Genomic DNA, 17,868 nt, shown 5'->3' with positions numbered 1-17,868 from the left:
AAAAATATTTTTCTCTCCATCAAGTCTGCACCACTTGTGGTATCTTCATAATCCAGCATCACAAGTGCAGATCTATGGATAACAAAGGTTTGGTTTTGGAAGTCAGGATTTTCTGTAAAAATCTGTGAGCTCTATCACTGGTCCTGAGGCAGTGTAGGGAATTTATAGGCTTTTCATTGGGATGAACCAAATTATTCACTCAGATATATGCTAATCAGGAATAAAACCATCACAAATTCATGGCCTGATGTCTCACCAACCTCTTGAGCATCTTTTTGCTCAGTGGTGTTAATTCAGTTGGAAGGACACGGAAAAGCAGCTCATCTTCAGGGTGTCCCATACCTACTGGATAGGATATCCTTCTGAGGAGCTGGGAAATGTGAGTCTGGGAAAGGGACCTGATCTCCTACTTTCTAGGTCCCTCTTCTGATCTTTAGACCATTTTATGAAAAGGGGACAGCAATGCTTCCTCTTCTTCTTTGTTTTAAAAGAAGAAACTAAGCTGGGAACACCTACCAGAGACACCTACAGCCAGAAGGAGGTTGCAGGCTGTGCATCCCAACCTCACATACGCATGCAGGTGTTTGGCTGCTCTGAATCCCATCTAGATGCCTTTCCTTGGTATGCAAAGCACAGGGAACTCAGGTTTGTGAATACCACTTGCAAGCAAGGCAAGAAGGTGTCTTGGTGAATCAAGACTGAAGTGACTTACCTGGCAAGGGTGGTTGGTGCAATGGGAAATTGAGTTGTGGTCTCCCACATCTCAGCTTAGTGGCCAAACCACTGAATCTCATTCTTGTGCAGAAACCTTTATCCTTGATGGTGAGCCCTGGTTTTGACGCAGCCTCTCGCTGCTTCATGAAGAATAGTACCTTTGTTACCTGCCCATTGGGGGGAAAAAATTCAACAGAAGTTAGCACCAGTGCATTTTTTGTCAAAAAATAGACAATATCTATAGTTTACCATGTGATGTAGCAAGTTGTTTGATAGTTATGTGTGAAGATGCCATTGTAAAAAATCTGGGGGCAGAAAGTGTGTATTTTTATTATATATGATATGTGAATGTAAAATATAGATGATATGATGAGAAAAAAAGGACAAGTAGTGGCACATAACTCAGGCCTGGAACAGTTGGTTGGAGATCACTCTCCTGGAAAAAGCTGTTACTCTTTCTGCAAAGAAAATGGTGGAAAATTAAGTACTGAGGTGGGACTCTGACTAATTTGTATCACTTTTGAACTATGAATATGGATTTCTTTCCTGTTAGCTGTACCTTAGATTCACTAAAATAAGGAACAGTATGAGGAGAATAATTTCCATGGGATGGAGAAAAGAGCTGTGCAGTCAGTACTTACCTGTTATTTATTCAGCAATGGCTTGCAAAAATTTGAGAAGAAAAAAAGAAACCGGTTTGCTCTTGAAAGAGGCAGAAAGATACTTTCTGTTGAATTTTGCTGTAATATTAAATGTTTCCTTCCCAAAACACTTTTGGGATTGAAGTGGTATCTTAAGCTTGAAACTGCTTTTCACCAGAGCTTCCATCAGGGCAGTAGAATCAAAATTGAATTGGTACTTTCATGGTAGTGTGCTGCATCACAGTTAAAATAAGATCCATCGAAGAATTAGCAGTGTCTACACCAGTCTGGTTTTTTTTCAGTCTTTTATTAGAGCAGAGGCTTAGTTCATAGGTCTTCAAGGTAGTTGGGAAAAACAGTGCTCAGCTCAACCTGTACAATGATGTACAGGAGCAACGTAAAGGGAGCAGTGCTAGTTACTGGATATAGCGTCATTGCTGGCATGATAGAATAACTGGTACTGAGCGGTAGTTATTTCTGGACACTAGATCTGTTAGGTTGTCTAACTACGCGATGAAGGACTTGGGATGATAGCAAGAACTGATGGTAATGCTGGCAATTTCCCTCTGTTTTTTGCAGGTCACTGTCAGGGGATTTGGTCCATTGTTACAGTTTGCCTACACTGCTAAGCTGTTACTCAGCAGAGAAAACATCCAGGAGGTCATCCACTGCGCTGAATTCCTGCGCATGCACAACCTGGAGGACTCCTGCTTCAGCTTCCTTCAGACGCAGCTGCTGAACAATGAAGATGGCCTGTTCCTGTGCAAAAAAGATACCACCTGTCAGCGCATGCACGATGAGGAGAACTCGGATGGAGATGAAGAGGAGACGATGGAATCAGAGACGTCAAAAATATCTTGCCCAAGAGAGAGGATGCACCAAGAGCCCTTCAATTTTGAAACCACTGTTGCTGGAGCTGACAAAGGCGAAGGGATGCTGCCTGACTCTGACATGCTGAGAGATAGCAAGGACAATTTGGACAAAGACGCGGTAACACGGTACCCCAGATACAAGAAATACCAGCTTGCTTGTACCAAGAATGTCTACAACACATCACACATCAGTACCTCAGGTTTTGCAAGCACATTCAGTGAAGAGAGCTCTGGAAATGGCCTCAAATCAGGACTTGCTATGGGGCAGATAAAAAGCGAGCCTCAGAATGAAGAGAACGATGAAGAAAGCATCACACTTTGCCTGTCTGGAGATGAACCTGACATCAGGGATAAAGAAGGGGATGTTGAAATGGACAGGAAACAGCCAAGCCCCACTTGTGTCGACAGGCCAAAAAGTGGGTCCTCTCCTTCTTGCTTGCGGTCTTTCTTCAACAGAACAAAAAGCATAGATTTGGTTGGCTTCCCCAGCACTTCCCAACAGCACTTTGGCAGGAGTCCAGCATGCCCTTTTGAAAAAGGGACAACTCAGGGTGACCACAAAACTGATTACATCCCTTTCACAGGGAACTATGGACAGTCCCATGCCATGCAGAAGGATGCTTCCAACTTCACAGTGGGATCACCGCTCAGGGGGCCCGGCTTTGAAACTCTCTGTAAGCAAGAAGGGGAGCTGGACAGGAGGAGTGTCATATTCTCTTCAAACGCTTGTGACCAAGTAAACACTTCGGTGCATTCATATTCCGGTGTGAGCAGCTTGGACAAAGACCTCACTGAGACTGTGCCAAAGGGTCTGTGGGCTGGCGGTAGCCAGTCTCTCCCCAGCTCTCAGAGCTATTCGCACAGCGGACTGACAGCTGATCACTTGCCGGGAAGGATGCGGCCGAACACCAGCTGTCCGGTGCCAATTAAAGTTTGCCCTCGCTCTCCTCCTTTGGAAACCAGAACCAGGACCTCCAGCTCGTGCTCTTCCTACTCATACGCAGAGGACGGCAGCGGCGGCTCTCCCTGCAGTCTGCGTCTTTGCGAGCTCTCCTCTTCCCCTTGCTCCCAAGGCCCCCGATTCCTGGCGCCCGAGCACCAGGAGCCCGGCGTGGTGGGAGATGGATTGTACAACCCGGTCCGAGCCCAGATTAAATGTGAGCCATCCTATGGAACAAACTCCAGCGATGAGTCTGGGTCATTCTCAGAAGCAGACAGTGAATCATGTCCTGTGCAAGACAGAGGGCATGAGGTAGGGATTTAAGATAAGTACATATATCGCAGTCGTTGTGACCCAATTAATCACTCCTTGATTCTCTTGAATGACTTGGCATTTCCCCAGCACTTTCTTTGTTTATAGAGGCAAAGAGTAACTTCTATTTTTTCCCTCATCAGCTGAGTGTGCGTGGTTGACTTCACGTAAATAGGTCTGCTTGACCTCCGAGGTGTTTGGCGTGTATCAGAATTTGGGTATGGGACAACAACAAACTGCTGAATGATGAGAGCGCGTTGATGTGCTTAGGAGTCTGCTAGCAGTGTCTTGTCCTCCTCCCTCCCTCGCCCACTTGCATGGCACAAAGCACCGTTCCTCATCCTTAATTTGCGGAGGTGGTTCCAGCTCCGCTCATTACTGCTGCTGGTGTGTCTGAGCACCCTCAAGCCATGCCTTCGCTGACACCGAGGGTCAAGCAGCTGGCTCAAAGAGCCCCTGCTGCGTATTGCTAACAGCCCAAGTAGAGGAGGCAGACAGTGGGAGGAGAAAGAGGTGTGAAATTACTTGAACAGTTGCATAGCTGGCCACCCTCGGCAGTGGGAACGGTATTCAAGTCATCTTCCCTCTGTGTGGTCGTGTGTCTCGCACATGCAGGTAATGGGTTTTGCCTCTGTTAAGTGACAACTGAGATGATGTTTTCCTGCCTGTGACCCCACTTTGTTTGGTGGTGAGCTCTAGCAGCTGTTGCATAAATGTTTCAAAGAGAAGTTATCCTTTAATTTCCAGGACTGTTAGGAGAATGGCAGGGGGATGGTCTGGGGCTGAAAAGCAAGCTGTGAATTTCCATGCAGCTCTCCCGTGAGAGGGAGGAGAAAGGGGGCCTGCTCTAAAACTAGAGATGGGCCAGCTGGAGATGCGGTGGTGATAACTGGCTAACCACGATCAACTAAACTGTCTGTGTGAAGTCAGTAATTTGAGGGAAGACTTAAATCATGGAGATGTTTTGTGAAACCCAGAAACTGAAAAAAGACTGGATGTTTTCATAGAGTTTCATTAGGAAACTACATGACGTGGAGAGCATCTGGGTGGAGTCGCCTAGCTGGCTCCTCTGGTAATGCTGAAATGCTCCACTGCGAGCTTCTGCTTCAGCGTGGGGAGCAGCGAGTGCAAGTCTGGGGGGTTCACGTGCTGTGAGCACCCAGTTCAGAGCCAGGGGGGCCTAGTTGCGGGCTAAGGATGAAAAGAGTGGACTTTATTTTATCCCTCAAACCTTATTCCAGCTACATCCCAGACTCTGGAAGATATCTTTCAGACAGATGTGGGTGGTTCCTTTAGTTGGTTGCTTAGCTCTAAGGAAGGGCTGAAGAGCCTGGGGAGCCTCAGGCGTCCTAATCCCTGTCATGCTGTACCGGTGGTTTTGAGAGGACAGTTCTTGTTTGTCCCCATGTCCTGAGCTGGAGACAATGCAGAAGGGAGAGGAGTCTCCTTGGGAGGCTGCCTGGGATACTGTGAAGTGGGATACTGTGACCTAATTCACGAAGCCCTACAGCAGAACCGCTCTGCTTGGCCATGCCAAGGTTACTCGGTGAAGTCCTGCCTTTACAAGGGGTGGAAGGGAGCAGGGAGTGGGACCGAGGGGAGCATCGGATCTCCACCCACGCGTGCTGCTTGCTCAGCGAGGGCTAATGCACAGCATGAGGCAGCGAAGAGGACGGGAGGTTAGCCTTTTGGGGTTTGATGATTAATTAGCTGTCATAATCGGCTAATTGTGTGGAGATGCTGCTGCAGAAACAAGCCCGAAGAGTCAAATGAGAAGGTTATAGGGGACTGGTGGTGGTTTCCCAAAGAAAGTATGTGAATGTGTGCAGGAGACCGTGGATGAGAGGACGGACATTCACAAAAGGCGCAAACGCGTGGGCTACAGGAGGCCATCTTGGTGTGCCGCTGGCAGGCAGACGTGTCTGGCTCTGGGGCAGAGCTGGAAAGGGTTTGCTCCACTCCTGGTTTTGCTGCTAGTTTCCTCCTGGGAAGATTTTCTGCACTGTGCTGAACGAGTTTTCTCCCTGGGGCTGCTGATAAGGCTTTTTTTTTTTTTTTTTTTTTTTTTTTCCCCCAGGGCATTTTGATTAGGACTGCTAGGCATTAAAAATGTGGTGAGGAAATCATTGCTCCGTGAGGTTGCATTGCAGTATCCTGAACCAGCCAAGGGTAAACAGATCACACCAGTGCTTTAGTACAGATTTTGTCTGAAAAATGAATTTGTAAAGGTTGTTACCAATACAAGGACATTGCAGCCTCATTAAACAATGCTGTATTTATACAGTGACTTGGAGTGTATATCTTGCAATCCTGCAAGATCTGCTGCTGTGGAAACCTCAGTGAAGAATATGTTAAACCAAGGGGTAGAAAGTATCTAATAGCAGCAGGAAGTTCTTGTATAAGTCGGTCTACCTACTTTTAACAGTTTGTCTGCCATTAAAACAGCAGGAGAGACTCACAGGGGTCTGAAACGGGCTGCTTTCTGTCTTTCGCTTCCCTGCAAGCTGCATGGGAATCTTTCTCCAGTCCCAAAACTGTCGGTTTGCCCTTGCTGTCCTGATGACTTCCCAGATGGGTCCCTTGCCCCCTGCCATATCAGGCCACACAGTGTTTGCTGGGCTTCTCTTCAAAAAGCGCCTGATAAGATAGCTGGGGGTGACACACAGGCAGTCACGCCTCCGGAGAGTGGCTGCACAGGCTTTTCTGCTGCAGGTAGGCTTTTTTTTGGATGGGATGGCCTGATGGGAATAAGCCTGATGGACTCTGACCCTTGGTTATCTCATGGGGCTGCTCAGTTCCCCTGGAGTTTGGACCTTGTTGGTCTTGATTTGGGTCCCAGAGTGCTGTTGGTGCCAGAATTAATGTCACAAAACATTATTTGCTGGTGTATTGATTGTGTGAGAAGTTGGTGAAAGGTTTCTTCTCTCCACTTTTTTGGGGCACTCCGCTTTCCCGCAGGCAGATGCCGTTCAGGAGCATATGCCCAAGTTGTTTCATGCCAAAAGTGGGGTGCTAGGGCTCAGCAGGCGTGCCATGTGGGTGAAGGTGACCCCACTTCGTGGCCCAACTCCCCATCCCATAGGGGGTGCAGACTGCAGTCAGCGTTGTCAGAGGAGGTGATGGTCCCCATAACACCGCTGGTAAATCCTCTCCAGAATGTCTTTGCCTTTTGTTTTCCTTCCTGTTAAGGGAGCCACACAGAATATTCTGAGATTTCCGTTTCTTAAGGCTTCGTGATAGAAGCAGCAAGTGCAATGTGGGGTGTCCACATGTTATGGAGTTGCAGGAACGGGGCCGTTACTTGAGCTGCTGGGACTTTACAGAAATATTTAACAGTTTGTGTTGCTCTTTTCACCCAGCTCCCTCAGGCCTCCACAGGTTCTTAAAAATCAATTATTGGAATATAATAGTACAGAGAAGACTCACGCTTGGTGCTTGCAGGCAGGTTCTGACAATCCTGCTTAAAATAGCAACAACAAAACAATAAGCCCTGAAATAATGAATTGTTGAGAAGGAAGTAGTCTGTCAATCTGTTAACCTACTTAGGAACAGAAACTTCAGCTCTACCTACTTTTCCTGATATTCCTTTTCTTCAGCAAATATCCATGGGTTTTTTTCTGCTAGAAAACCTGTAAAAAATATTGTACTACTAAACCAGTTAAAAAGAAATCTCAGCTCAGTCTAATTTGATGAGTGAGTTTTCTTAGGAAAAGAACAAACAAGAGGAGGAGGTAAGAGGTGGAGTTTTCCAAGAACTATTACTATCTAGAGAATTGTATTCGATGTGTCTTTCATTTATATTTCAAAAGAATTTCCCACCTGGGTTCGCGACTCACTTTTCAAAGGAAATTTTCATAAAGGCAAAGCTAATGCAATTGGACCACTGAGGATATTGTAGACAAATAACCTTTAGGGAGAGCCCAAACCCCTCCATGTTAAGCGACAAGCAGCTACCCTTTGTCTGCTCGTCTGCTGATGTTTAGCAAAGTACTGAAAGTCAGAGCCCCAGTAAAAGGTGGTAAACCAAAGTTGCTCTACCAGAAATCTACTGGAGCTGTGCTGAATTACCTAAACTGAGTCGTCTTCACTGCTTAATATTTTTACTTGGTGAAGAAATTAACATAGAAAGAAGGACAACCAAGAAAAATACACGTTAAGGTGTTAACTTGCTTTTGTATGTAGTTCCTCTCCAGAATCCTGTGATCGGTCATCCCAGATTTCCTGATCTTACTAGGTTTACAGATTTGAAAATGAGAAAGTTACTCTCCATCTCTCATGGATGTTCTCCTGACCAGATCCTCAGCGACATCAGCAGAGCACTTGGAACTGTGTTTGGCAAGATCTGGTTAAACGGAGTCTTGTCAAACATCAGTCATGTAAGATAAACTTCATGGCAGTTTTGTTTTCTTTCCTCTCTTCAGTAGGACTGGTGTCTGTGCTGGTAGCAGAGAATTACTGGATTACAACAACAGTGAGAGTCTTCCATTACAAGCTTGAAGTTTCAGGAAGGTCCTTTTAAACACTGTATTATTTCATTCCAGCCTACAAGCAATTCTGTTATGCCCTGAGCTGAAGACCTTGCTGGAGCTCTTGAAGGAGCCTCCAGTTCTTGAATTTTTTTCTGCAAAAGCAGATTTTTCAGAGAAATACTGCACTTTATCCCCCCCCTCACTTCACTGCCTGCTCTGCCCTTCTCAGATGCACCTACAGCTTCTGTCAGTGTTTCTGTGCTATCCCTTGTCTCAGAAAAGCCTATTAATGGGCAGGAGTATTGTATCATTGTATCACCCTTTGAAGGGCTGGAAGCTGGGGACACTGAATGGGCAGTGAATGGGAAGAGGACAGCCCAGCATTTTAAGCACCAGTGGTGTGTGATCTGAATACAAGTCCAAGTCCTGGGCTAAAGGATGAGAACTCCATCCATTTCTCCTGATTGTTGGGTTAAAGTACTCAGCCATGGGACTAGCCCCTTCCCCCAGTTCTCTGAGGCAGGTGGCAAATCAAAAGGTTACTCAGGCTGCCTCCACTAAGTGCATAGCAGTGCCCTCTCATGCAGCATCTCCTGACCTAAACACCTCTCGCCGCCCTGAGGAGGTGAGGCTGGAGTTGACCTTAGGCAACCCCATGGCCATCAGTTGTGTTGTGGCAGATAGGACAGGGTGTTTGCAGTGGGACCTGCTGATCAAGGCCATTTCAGACCTGGTTTGTTGACACAACGGTAGATCTTCGCTGCCCGGGCTCGCTGTTCTCCTCTTGCAGTCCTCTGCCATCTTGGTGTGGTTGACAACTGAAAAGAAGAGGTGCTTTGAAGGTTTTACCTTTGCTAGTAGACAGCAGGGTGAGGAAACAAGTGAGAGTGCATCCTGCCTGTCCTCTCTCTTACACAAAGTGTGGCCCATTGGCTTTGTGCTTCTTAGATAGCCTCTGTCAAGGTGAAATCAGATAGGTCTCTATTCTGTGGGACTACAAGCGGTGCCTGAAATAGTGTGTAGGCAATCGATCCCCTAACACAGGTGGACACACCTCAATTCCTGTCCTGGGATGAATTTCTTCCTGAGAGTTTGTGGAAGACAGACTTGCATGCTAAGGAAGATACTAGAAAAAACAGCGTTAATGTGTTGGGCTCTTCTATGTGAAGCAAATTACCCCTTTCTACATCAAAAAAAGCATTGGTATGATTCAGCCCGTGTGCTGGATTGCTTGGGTGGGTCCTGAGAGGTTTCCAAGGGCCGGGCAATTTTAAGTGTCAGAGGCTTTCAATAACTCTGGCTTTCAATTTAAGGGCATTAAGGCAACAGTTTTATTTCTTACAACTCTGGAGCAACTGACCAAGATTTTGAAGCATTTATAAAGGTCAAGCTGGTACCTTGAGTTCTACCCTCCTATACCCAATACATAATGATTATTTTTTCTTATGGATAATACATGAATGCTTTTAGTTACTGTGATGTTAAGCCAGGCTTGGGAAGTTCGTTGCCTTTACTAGCACTTGGCAGCTAAAGAACGATGATGTTGAAATTTAGATATAAATAAAGAATGAAATAGCTAATGTTACTTATGAATTAAGGAAATGCCCAACACTTGACATTTGGATTTTTATAGGAGTGAATACGAGGCCTTGGTCCTTCCCTTTATTTCAAAGAAAAAGGGAGGTGAGGGAGCAGCAGCAGCAGTAACTAGTACAGTACTTGAGCGGCACAGCAGTAACTGGCATATGATCCAAGCTGGCACTAACTAGTGAAGCTTGAAGGAATTAATTGGTTATATATGGGCCTTTCATGTGCTGAGTCAATGGCTGTGCCTGTCTGTCTAGATTGCTGCTGTTACTTAGCCACTGAAAGCAATGACATTTACGCTGGCATCCTAATGCTAATACAGGGGGGAAAAATGCCACAAAATCATAAACAAGTTTTCTTTTTCACCAGGGTGGGTTGGCTGTCCTCTTGGGTGTATCGGCCAGAGTCGGGGGCAATAGAGGCTGCAGCAGTGGCAGAAAGTGCCAGTTTATTTGTTGTGTGGTGGAAAGAGAGCTTCTGCTGTTGTGTAACAAGGCAGGGAAAGAGTAATTGTGCTGATAGGGAAGATTTTAGAGCTCTGTGAGGTTAGCTCTGGCTGGAGTAACTCCTGGAAGCAGTAAGGATCCCACTTACATTTCTAATTTGAAATAGACCGAACCAAAGAGTACACAGTCATTTCCTGTGTAAAATTCATAGATATTAAAAAGAAAAGTTTATGAGAAAACATACTTGCTGGGTTTTTCTTACACATCTTAGAAAGGATTGACTGTCCTTTTTGAGACACATCAGGTAAGGTTTCTCTCACCTACCTTAGATACCGTAAGATGCAGCATCTTTTCTAACTGTCATCTCTGCTGCTTCTGCAGCCAGAAGGAGGGAGAAGCCGTGCAGGATGCATTGCCATCCAAAGGCCTCTCTGTCCTCAATGCCAAAGCAGGGTCCTGGACACTAGCTAGTCCCAACCCATCATTTCAGACAGCTGTAAGTGGGTCAGATGAATCCCACCCATAGCACAGTCGTCAGCTCTTGCAAATCGACTTACCGCTCTGTTGTGATAAATACCAGCTGAGAGTCTTGCCCTGTGCTGGTGTAAAACACCATTAGCCTCTCACTGCAGCAATACCCCGGCACAGTTATTCACTGTGTCTGTGCCAAAGGCTTGGTGGGGTTTTTTTTCAATTGACAGCTAATTGCAGAGAGGGAGACAGGCAATAAAAATGCTGTGAATGGTGAAGGAAATGAGTCTGAATCACTTCCACTCTCCCTTTCACGTTTTTAATCCTGTGCAGTGCTGCCTGTGACAGGAGTGGGATTATGCTGGGTTTACTGATAGCAGTCTCTGGTCTGCTGCGTAGATGGTTTTATTTTCAATCCGTTTGGTTTTTTTTTTTATGAATCTGTTTCTATTTATTTTCCATTTCCCTTCAGCGACTTCTACCTGACAGATTTAAGTTGCTTCCCTTTCATTCCCATTCCAGCTGCAAGCACATCTCCTTGCAAGTAAATATGTTTTGCAAGGGAGAGGGAGGGAGAAATAAAGTTAACACTGCTTTCCGCTTTGAACTTAAGAAAATAAGGAAAAACTGGGAACGTGAAAGGGCTGTTTTTGCAGTGAAACTGTGGTGTCTTTCAGAGGAAAGCACAGGCTGTTTTCATTTTCAGACCCTGATTGAAGCTTGAGAGAAAAGCAGGTGACACAGAGTTTATGTTGACTGTCCAAAGGCTAGAGAGGGGAAATCAAACAGGTTTCATGTCATTAGTTAGCACTCTGTAAACAAGGTAGTCCACATCACCATGCCTAAGGTCAGCCTTTGTGTGTACAAGCAGGTATCTGGGAGGATTGGGTCAGTGTTTGGTGTTTCTTGCTGGTTTAAATTGACCTGTCAAGTAGTGTGTTACAAAGTGGTGCCTGGACGCATGGGCCAGAGGGGCAATGTTCAGGGCATGAAACCTTCTAAAACGATGCGGTCGGTATTTGCACTGAATTTCATGTGGCCCAGGCTTGAAGATGTGCAGAGCAATGACAGAAGAGCACAAGAAAACGCAAGCTCAGGAACAAGGCGAGGAGCTGGTTATCGGGAGGTCCGGGTGCCCGGTGAGGGTCTGTGACTGTCAGTGCCAGAGGCCACCCTGTGTGTTTGTGTACATGTGTTCTCAGCGAACTGTTCTGCATAAACAAACCCAGCTCTTCAATGAAAATAATTTATTTCTAATCTGTTCTGTTATTTTCTTGATCTCCAAATAATTAAAAAGTGCACTGTTTGAAGACGATAACTGTGTTTTAAATATCAAAAGAACCTTTTCAATCTCTATCTTTTGCTTGGCTGGAGCAACTTAAGTCATATCTTTGGTAGCCTCCTTGCAGAACAGTCTTGTACAAGAGGTTGGGTTGTACCAAATAGGGACAGAAATGTAAATATTTACTGCCATCTTTTGGACAGTATGGGTATGACTCAAAAAAAGAAAGGGGGTCAATCAAGTTACTCAGTTGTCATATCCTTCAGCGTTGTCAACTGATTCTTATTTGACCACCAAACACAGCAGTCCACCAAGAAGCATTAATTTTTTGATAGTCATGTTATCAGTCTCCAGCTACAAGTGAAGCAAGGTTTGTAGGGAGAGGTTCTCACTTTGATTTGAGCAAGCTGATAGGTTTGGGGAAAATAGGCTAACAGAAGTTTTTGAGCACATCCGGCATTCTCCAGGTTTTGAGACAGTGTGTGTTCATTGCTCCAAGCCATCAGGAGCTTCATGTTTTGCTTTGCTTAAATGCATAATCAGTAGGAGTTGGCGAGGTGGTTGGAATTCCAGAAGTCAGAACCTGGAGCTACTGTCGCATGGTCTACGGTCAAAACTGGATGACAGTTCATGGCCGGAAGGAAAAATGTTTTACTGCAAGTAACTGAGGTTTCAGACAGTTTGGTGTTTTTTCCAAGAAATTCAACTTGGGTGCTCTTCAATCTACAAAAATATTAGAATGTCAGCAAATACTGGTTTATTTCAAAATGCATATATTTTAGCAGGGTAGGATAAGTTGCATCCCATTCCTCTCACCCTTGCTTCTTATATGGTGTACTGGTTTGTTGAAATGCTGATTAGATGACCTTTCCTAATTGAGGTGTCAGGTTGTATTTTTAACCTCACACCGAATCAAACTTCTAGTCCTACAGGCCATGCAGAAACAGGTTTCCTGCTGCAGTAATAGCCCATTCCTTGAAACTAGTTTGAAATTAATAGCAGCGAGGTACTTAACTGTTTCCAAAAGGCCATGTCTCTTAGTGGATGGAGCCTTCTTTTAGTGCAAGGAGATCTGTTACTAGAGCTTTTTAGAAAGGTGAAATTTTTTACCTGGGATTCACCTATATTGTTGATTTCAGTACAATTATAATCTGATCCTTACTAGCTGGACCTCCACAATGTGCCACGCGGGAGTGTTAAAAACTTGATCAATGCAAAACTTGGTGTGTTGTTTATTTAGGGAGTGGCAGCATAGGTAATCGTCCTTCAGCTCACTGTTGCTCAGCTTGCATTCAGCAAGCAAAATATGACTCTTTGCTCTTGTCTTATATTTGTTTGTTTTAGGTGAAACTTCCTTTTCCTGTTGATCAAATCACAGATCTTCCAAGGAATGATTTCCAGATGATGATAAAGATGCACAAGCTAACCTCAGAGCAGCTCGAGTTCATCCATGACGTCCGCCGGCGCAGCAAGAACCGAATTGCAGCTCAGCGCTGCCGCAAGAGGAAACTGGACTGTATTCAGAACCTAGAATGTGAAATCCGCAAGTTGGTGAGTTCTATGCTCTCGCTGCTGCCCTGCTTGCCCTCACGCTGCAGCTTGCAGGGCACCAACAGCAATTCCTGTCCAGAGTTTTGTGGGTTCAGTCACTTCGTATGTAAGTAAGCGGAGCCACTAGTATGAAAATTCAATATACAAATATATATTATTATGTATGTGTGTATTATAAATATACGGAAAGCATGAAATTCCAGTGGAATGAGGCCTAGATATCTCTTTATTTTGATATCTCAAGAGCAGATTGCTGAGTGAGTTGGAAGAGGAGGGAAGCCTGTATCGCAGCTCCCTTCTTGCAGTTTAACTTACCCCCAGTACTTACAGTGCATCCGCAAAGGCATATCCTGATCCGAGCCCTATTTCCATGCTTAACTACCATAACAATCTGTTGGTCAGGGTTTCATGGAGGGCTCAAAAGAGATAGGTATCAAGAGACCTTCAGAGGTGGTCCGGTCCAGACAGTGGTGTGGCAGGGCCAGCTTCATCTTTACATAGAGATTTTCTTCCTTTATGGTGTGCTAGAAGGCAGCTCCGTGTTTTCAGGATGTTTCAGCTCGCTATGCCTTTTTTTTCAGCTTTTTCATTCACTGAGTAAATGGCAGAAATAAGGGAATTGAAAAGCCAGGAGTATGAATATCCAGGCAAATGGGCATCCCTTGGTGTAGGTCAGTGAGATGGCAAGGGTATGTTCCTCCTTGCTCCTGCTGTCTTCTTCCCTCTTAACACTCCTGCTGTGCCATGGAGTGAACCCCCCCGCCATGATTCAAGGACCATCTAACACAAAAAGCCTGTTCCTCCTCCCCGGTGCACTGGCCTTCACATCCCGTGCACTGGGTTCAGGTGGCAACTGTTGGTTTGCCCCAGCCCTCCCTGACGTGTGTCTCTGGCAGTAGTCTGCTGTGGAGAGAAGAGCAAAGCATGCCCTGCTCACTGGCCAGGGCACGTCTGGGGACAGGTCTCCTGTGTGCCACAGTGTCAGTGGGCAGTGCTACCACGTTTTAGTCTAAGGGAGTGAGGTGACTGGAGTGAGGCTAAATGGCTGCTCAGGAAATGCCTCTCTCTTCCAGTCATGGTATGGGCACCTCAGGTATGGTTTGGTGGCTAAACATAGACATATGTCTACATATGTCTACATTGTTTGGTGTCTACAACATAGCCATCTGCACTGGAGCTAGTTATCCTGGTTTCCTTTATAGTCAGTGAGGAGAAATAGATACCTGTCAAGTCTTATCCTGCAGCAGAGGAGGTTACGTACAGCCCAGAAGTGCCTGTTGCTCTCCATTGCTAAACAAGATTACCTGGAGAGCCATGTCAGATGTAGGCATCTTAGCTCTAGGCACCTTATCTGAAAAAACTCCCATCCTTTGTGACAGTGCCTCTGTGGTCTGAGGGCTGTGCTCCTCTTCCCCTGCCATCCCTTGCCTATTAAGAAAGCAAGCTGATACACAGCAAAAAAAAGCTTGAGACAAGGGTCGTAGAGTAAGACATGTCTACAGGGTGTCACTCAGTGGGAGAAATGCAACACTGGAGCTTCAAAATGGGTTAACACCTCCTCATCTGTTTAAAAAGTCTTAAAAGCTTTCTGAGATGTCAAAAATAATGGAATAGTACCAGTTCAGCTGTTATGAGAAGTGTGGGTGTGCAACATGCAGGACTGGACAGTTTAATTGCATTACGCAGCATAGATTTAGGAGTCCAGCATTAAACCCAGCCTTTGAATATCCAGGGGTTGGAGTGATAAACTAATTTATTCACATAGATAAAGCAAAAGGAGCTGAAGTTGATTTCATTACTGAGATCTCTGTGTACCTAGCTTCCATTAAAATTAAAGGTTATTTGCAGTCTTTGATTTAAATGTCTATGTGCACATTTAAAACATGCTCAGCTGTAGCTTGAGCTTGGTGGGTCTGGGGAGCGGGGTACTTCTTGTTCTTGTCATAACAGGTTGCGTGTAGAGAGTGGCCTTTAGTGTAGGCTTTGCTGTGCTTCATTCTCTGCACAAGCTGTAGCAAACGTAGTGTGAAAGACGCAGGGATCTGTTGGAAGAAGCTGAGTTACCGTCACCTCACAAATGGCAGAAAACCACATGACTTTGGGTTACTCACTTACTGCCTGTGCCTGTCTGCTTCCCGTCTGTAACAGGGAGGTGACACTGACCCCACAAGCTGGTTGGGAGACTTAAATCATCAAGGCTTGCAAAGCCTTCAGATGCCATGCTGCTGAAGCCCTCGGGGGAAAAAAAAAAAAAAGAAATTAAAATCAACACATTGTTCAGAGTAGTGCTCCACTGATGCAAAACAAACAAAACATCAAAGATAAACAAAACAGTGAGCAACTGCTTCCTGCACCAAGCATAATTCACAGTGCGTGCAGGGTGAGTCAGAGGTTCTGCAGGGTGAAAGAGCAGTTCCTCATCCAGGTTGTCGGGAGAAGCAGGTCCAGTCTTTGCTGCACATGCCCGTCCCTCTGCACTGAGCTGATGATGGGGAGGAGTACATGTCTCTCATTCTCCAGAGCAGAGCACCAGCGGCAGCACTCTTAAGGGCTGGACTAGCAGCAAGGGGGAGGGGGGGGGTCAGCTTGATACCTGTAGCCTTCACTTGAAAATTAATTTGGGTTTATTGGCTTTATGCAATCCTGTGACATTACCACATTACCATTACTGTCTAACATAATCAACTGTGTATAGGCAAAATAAATATTTTAAGCCCCCTTTTCTCCCCAGCACACGTACAGATCTCAGGGAAATGAGTGAAAGGCATATGAGTGACCTTGTGAGCCTGATCCCTGCTGAATTTCAGGGATCGAAAACCCTTTGAGGTGTGAGATTCTTCAAAAGAAATGTTGAAGTTTCTATTTAGCAAGCTGGACTTGAGTATGTAGCGATATGTAGTAAGTGAGCCAACTAGGGAAGGTGCCCCAATGGACCTGTTGTTTGTGAACAGAGAAGGACTTGTGGGTGATGTGATGGTTGGAGGCTGTCTTGGGCACAGCGATCATGAAATGATAAGAGCTTTTGATTCTTGGACGAGTAAGGAGGGGGGTCAGCAGAACTGCCACCTTGGACTTCCAGAAGGCAGACTTTGGCCTGTTCAGGGACCTGGTTGACAGAGTGCCTTGGAAGGCAGTCCTGAAAGGCAAAGGAGTTCAGGAAGGCTGGACGTTCTTCAAGAAGGAAACCTTAAAGGTGCAGGAGCAGGCCATCTCCATGTGCCGAAAGATGAGCCAGCAGGGAAGAAGACCGGCATGGCTGAACAGAGAGCTTTGCCTGGAACTCAGGGAAAAAAGGAAAGTTTATGACCTTTGGAAGAAGGAGCAGGCAACTCAGGAGGACTACAAGGATGTTGTGAGGTTATGCAGGGAGAAAATTAGAAGGGCCAAAGCCCAACTAGAACTTAATCTGGCTACTCCCGTAAAAGACAATAAAAATGTTTCTATAAATACATTAGCAACAAAAGGAGTGCTAAGGAGAATCTCCATCCTTTATTCGATGCAGCAGGAAACACAGTGACAAAGGCTGAGAAAAAGGCTGAGGTACTTAATGCCTTCTTTGCCTCAGTCTTTAATAGTAAGACCAGTTTTTCTCCGGGTACCCAGCCCCCTGAGCTGGAAGACAGGGAAGGGGAGCAGAACGAAGCCCTTTTAATCCAAGGGGAAATGCTCAGCAACCTGCTACACCACGTAGACGCACACAAGTCTATGGGGCTGGATGGGATCCACCCAGGGGTTCTGAGGGAGCTGGTGGAAGTGCTCACCAAGCCACTTTCTATCATTTATCAGCAGTCCTGGCTAACCGGGGAGGTCCCAGTTGACTGGAAGTTAGCAAATGTGATGCCCATCTACAAGAAAGGCCAGAAGGAGAATCCAGGGAACTACATGCCTGTCAGTCTGACTTCAGTGCTGGGGAAGGCTGTGGAGCAGATCATCTTGAGCACCATCACGTGGCACGTACAGGACAACCGGGTGATCAGGCCCTGAAAGGCAGGTCCTGCTTGACTAACCTGATCTCCTTCTATGACAAGGTGACCTGCTTAGTGGGTGAGGGAAAGGCTGTGGACGTTGTCTGCCTAGACTTTAGTAAGACCTTTGACACCATTCCCCAGCATTCTCCCAGAGAAACTGGCTCCTCATGGCTTGGACAGGTGTATTCTTCACTGCATAAATAACTGGCGGGATGACCGAGCCCAAAGAGTTGTGGTGAATGGAGTTAAATCCTGTTGGCAGGCAGTCACAAGTGGTGTTCCCAAGGGCTCAGTACTGGGGCCCATTCTGTTTAATACCTTTATCAATGATCTGGATGAGGGGATTGAATGCACCCTCGGTAAGTTTGCAGACAACACCAAGCTGGGCAGGAGTGTTGATCTGCTCGAGGGTAGGAAGGCTCTACAGAGGAACCTGGACAGGCTGGGTCGATGGGCCAAGGCCAAGTGTATGAGGTTCAACAAGGCTGAATGCAGGTCCTGCACTTGGGTCACAACAACCCCATGCAGTGCTGCAGGCTTGGGGAGGAGTGGCTGGAAAGCTGCCTGGAGGAAAAGGACCTGGAGGTGTTGGTTGACAGCCAGCTGAATATGAGC

General features: G+C 46.0%; 1 protein-coding gene across 1 annotated transcript in view; it reads left to right on the top strand.

Annotated features, from left to right (window-relative positions):
- BACH2 (BTB domain and CNC homolog 2) overlaps positions 1-17,868 on the top strand; it is a 192,180-nt gene that overhangs the window by 169,631 nt on the left and 4,681 nt on the right. The window contains exons 6-7 of the mRNA XM_049818335.1: positions 1,935-3,479; positions 13,079-13,285. Coding sequence (XP_049674292.1) covers positions 1,935-3,479; positions 13,079-13,285 — 1,752 coding nt within the window. The remainder of the gene's footprint in view (positions 1-1,934; positions 3,480-13,078; positions 13,286-17,868) is intronic.

This window comes from Accipiter gentilis, chromosome 15, assembly GCF_929443795.1.
Source record: "Accipiter gentilis chromosome 15, bAccGen1.1, whole genome shotgun sequence".
Lineage (NCBI taxonomy): Eukaryota > Metazoa > Chordata > Aves > Accipitriformes > Accipitridae > Astur > Astur gentilis.
This window is presented reverse-complemented; position numbering and strand designations above follow the sequence as displayed.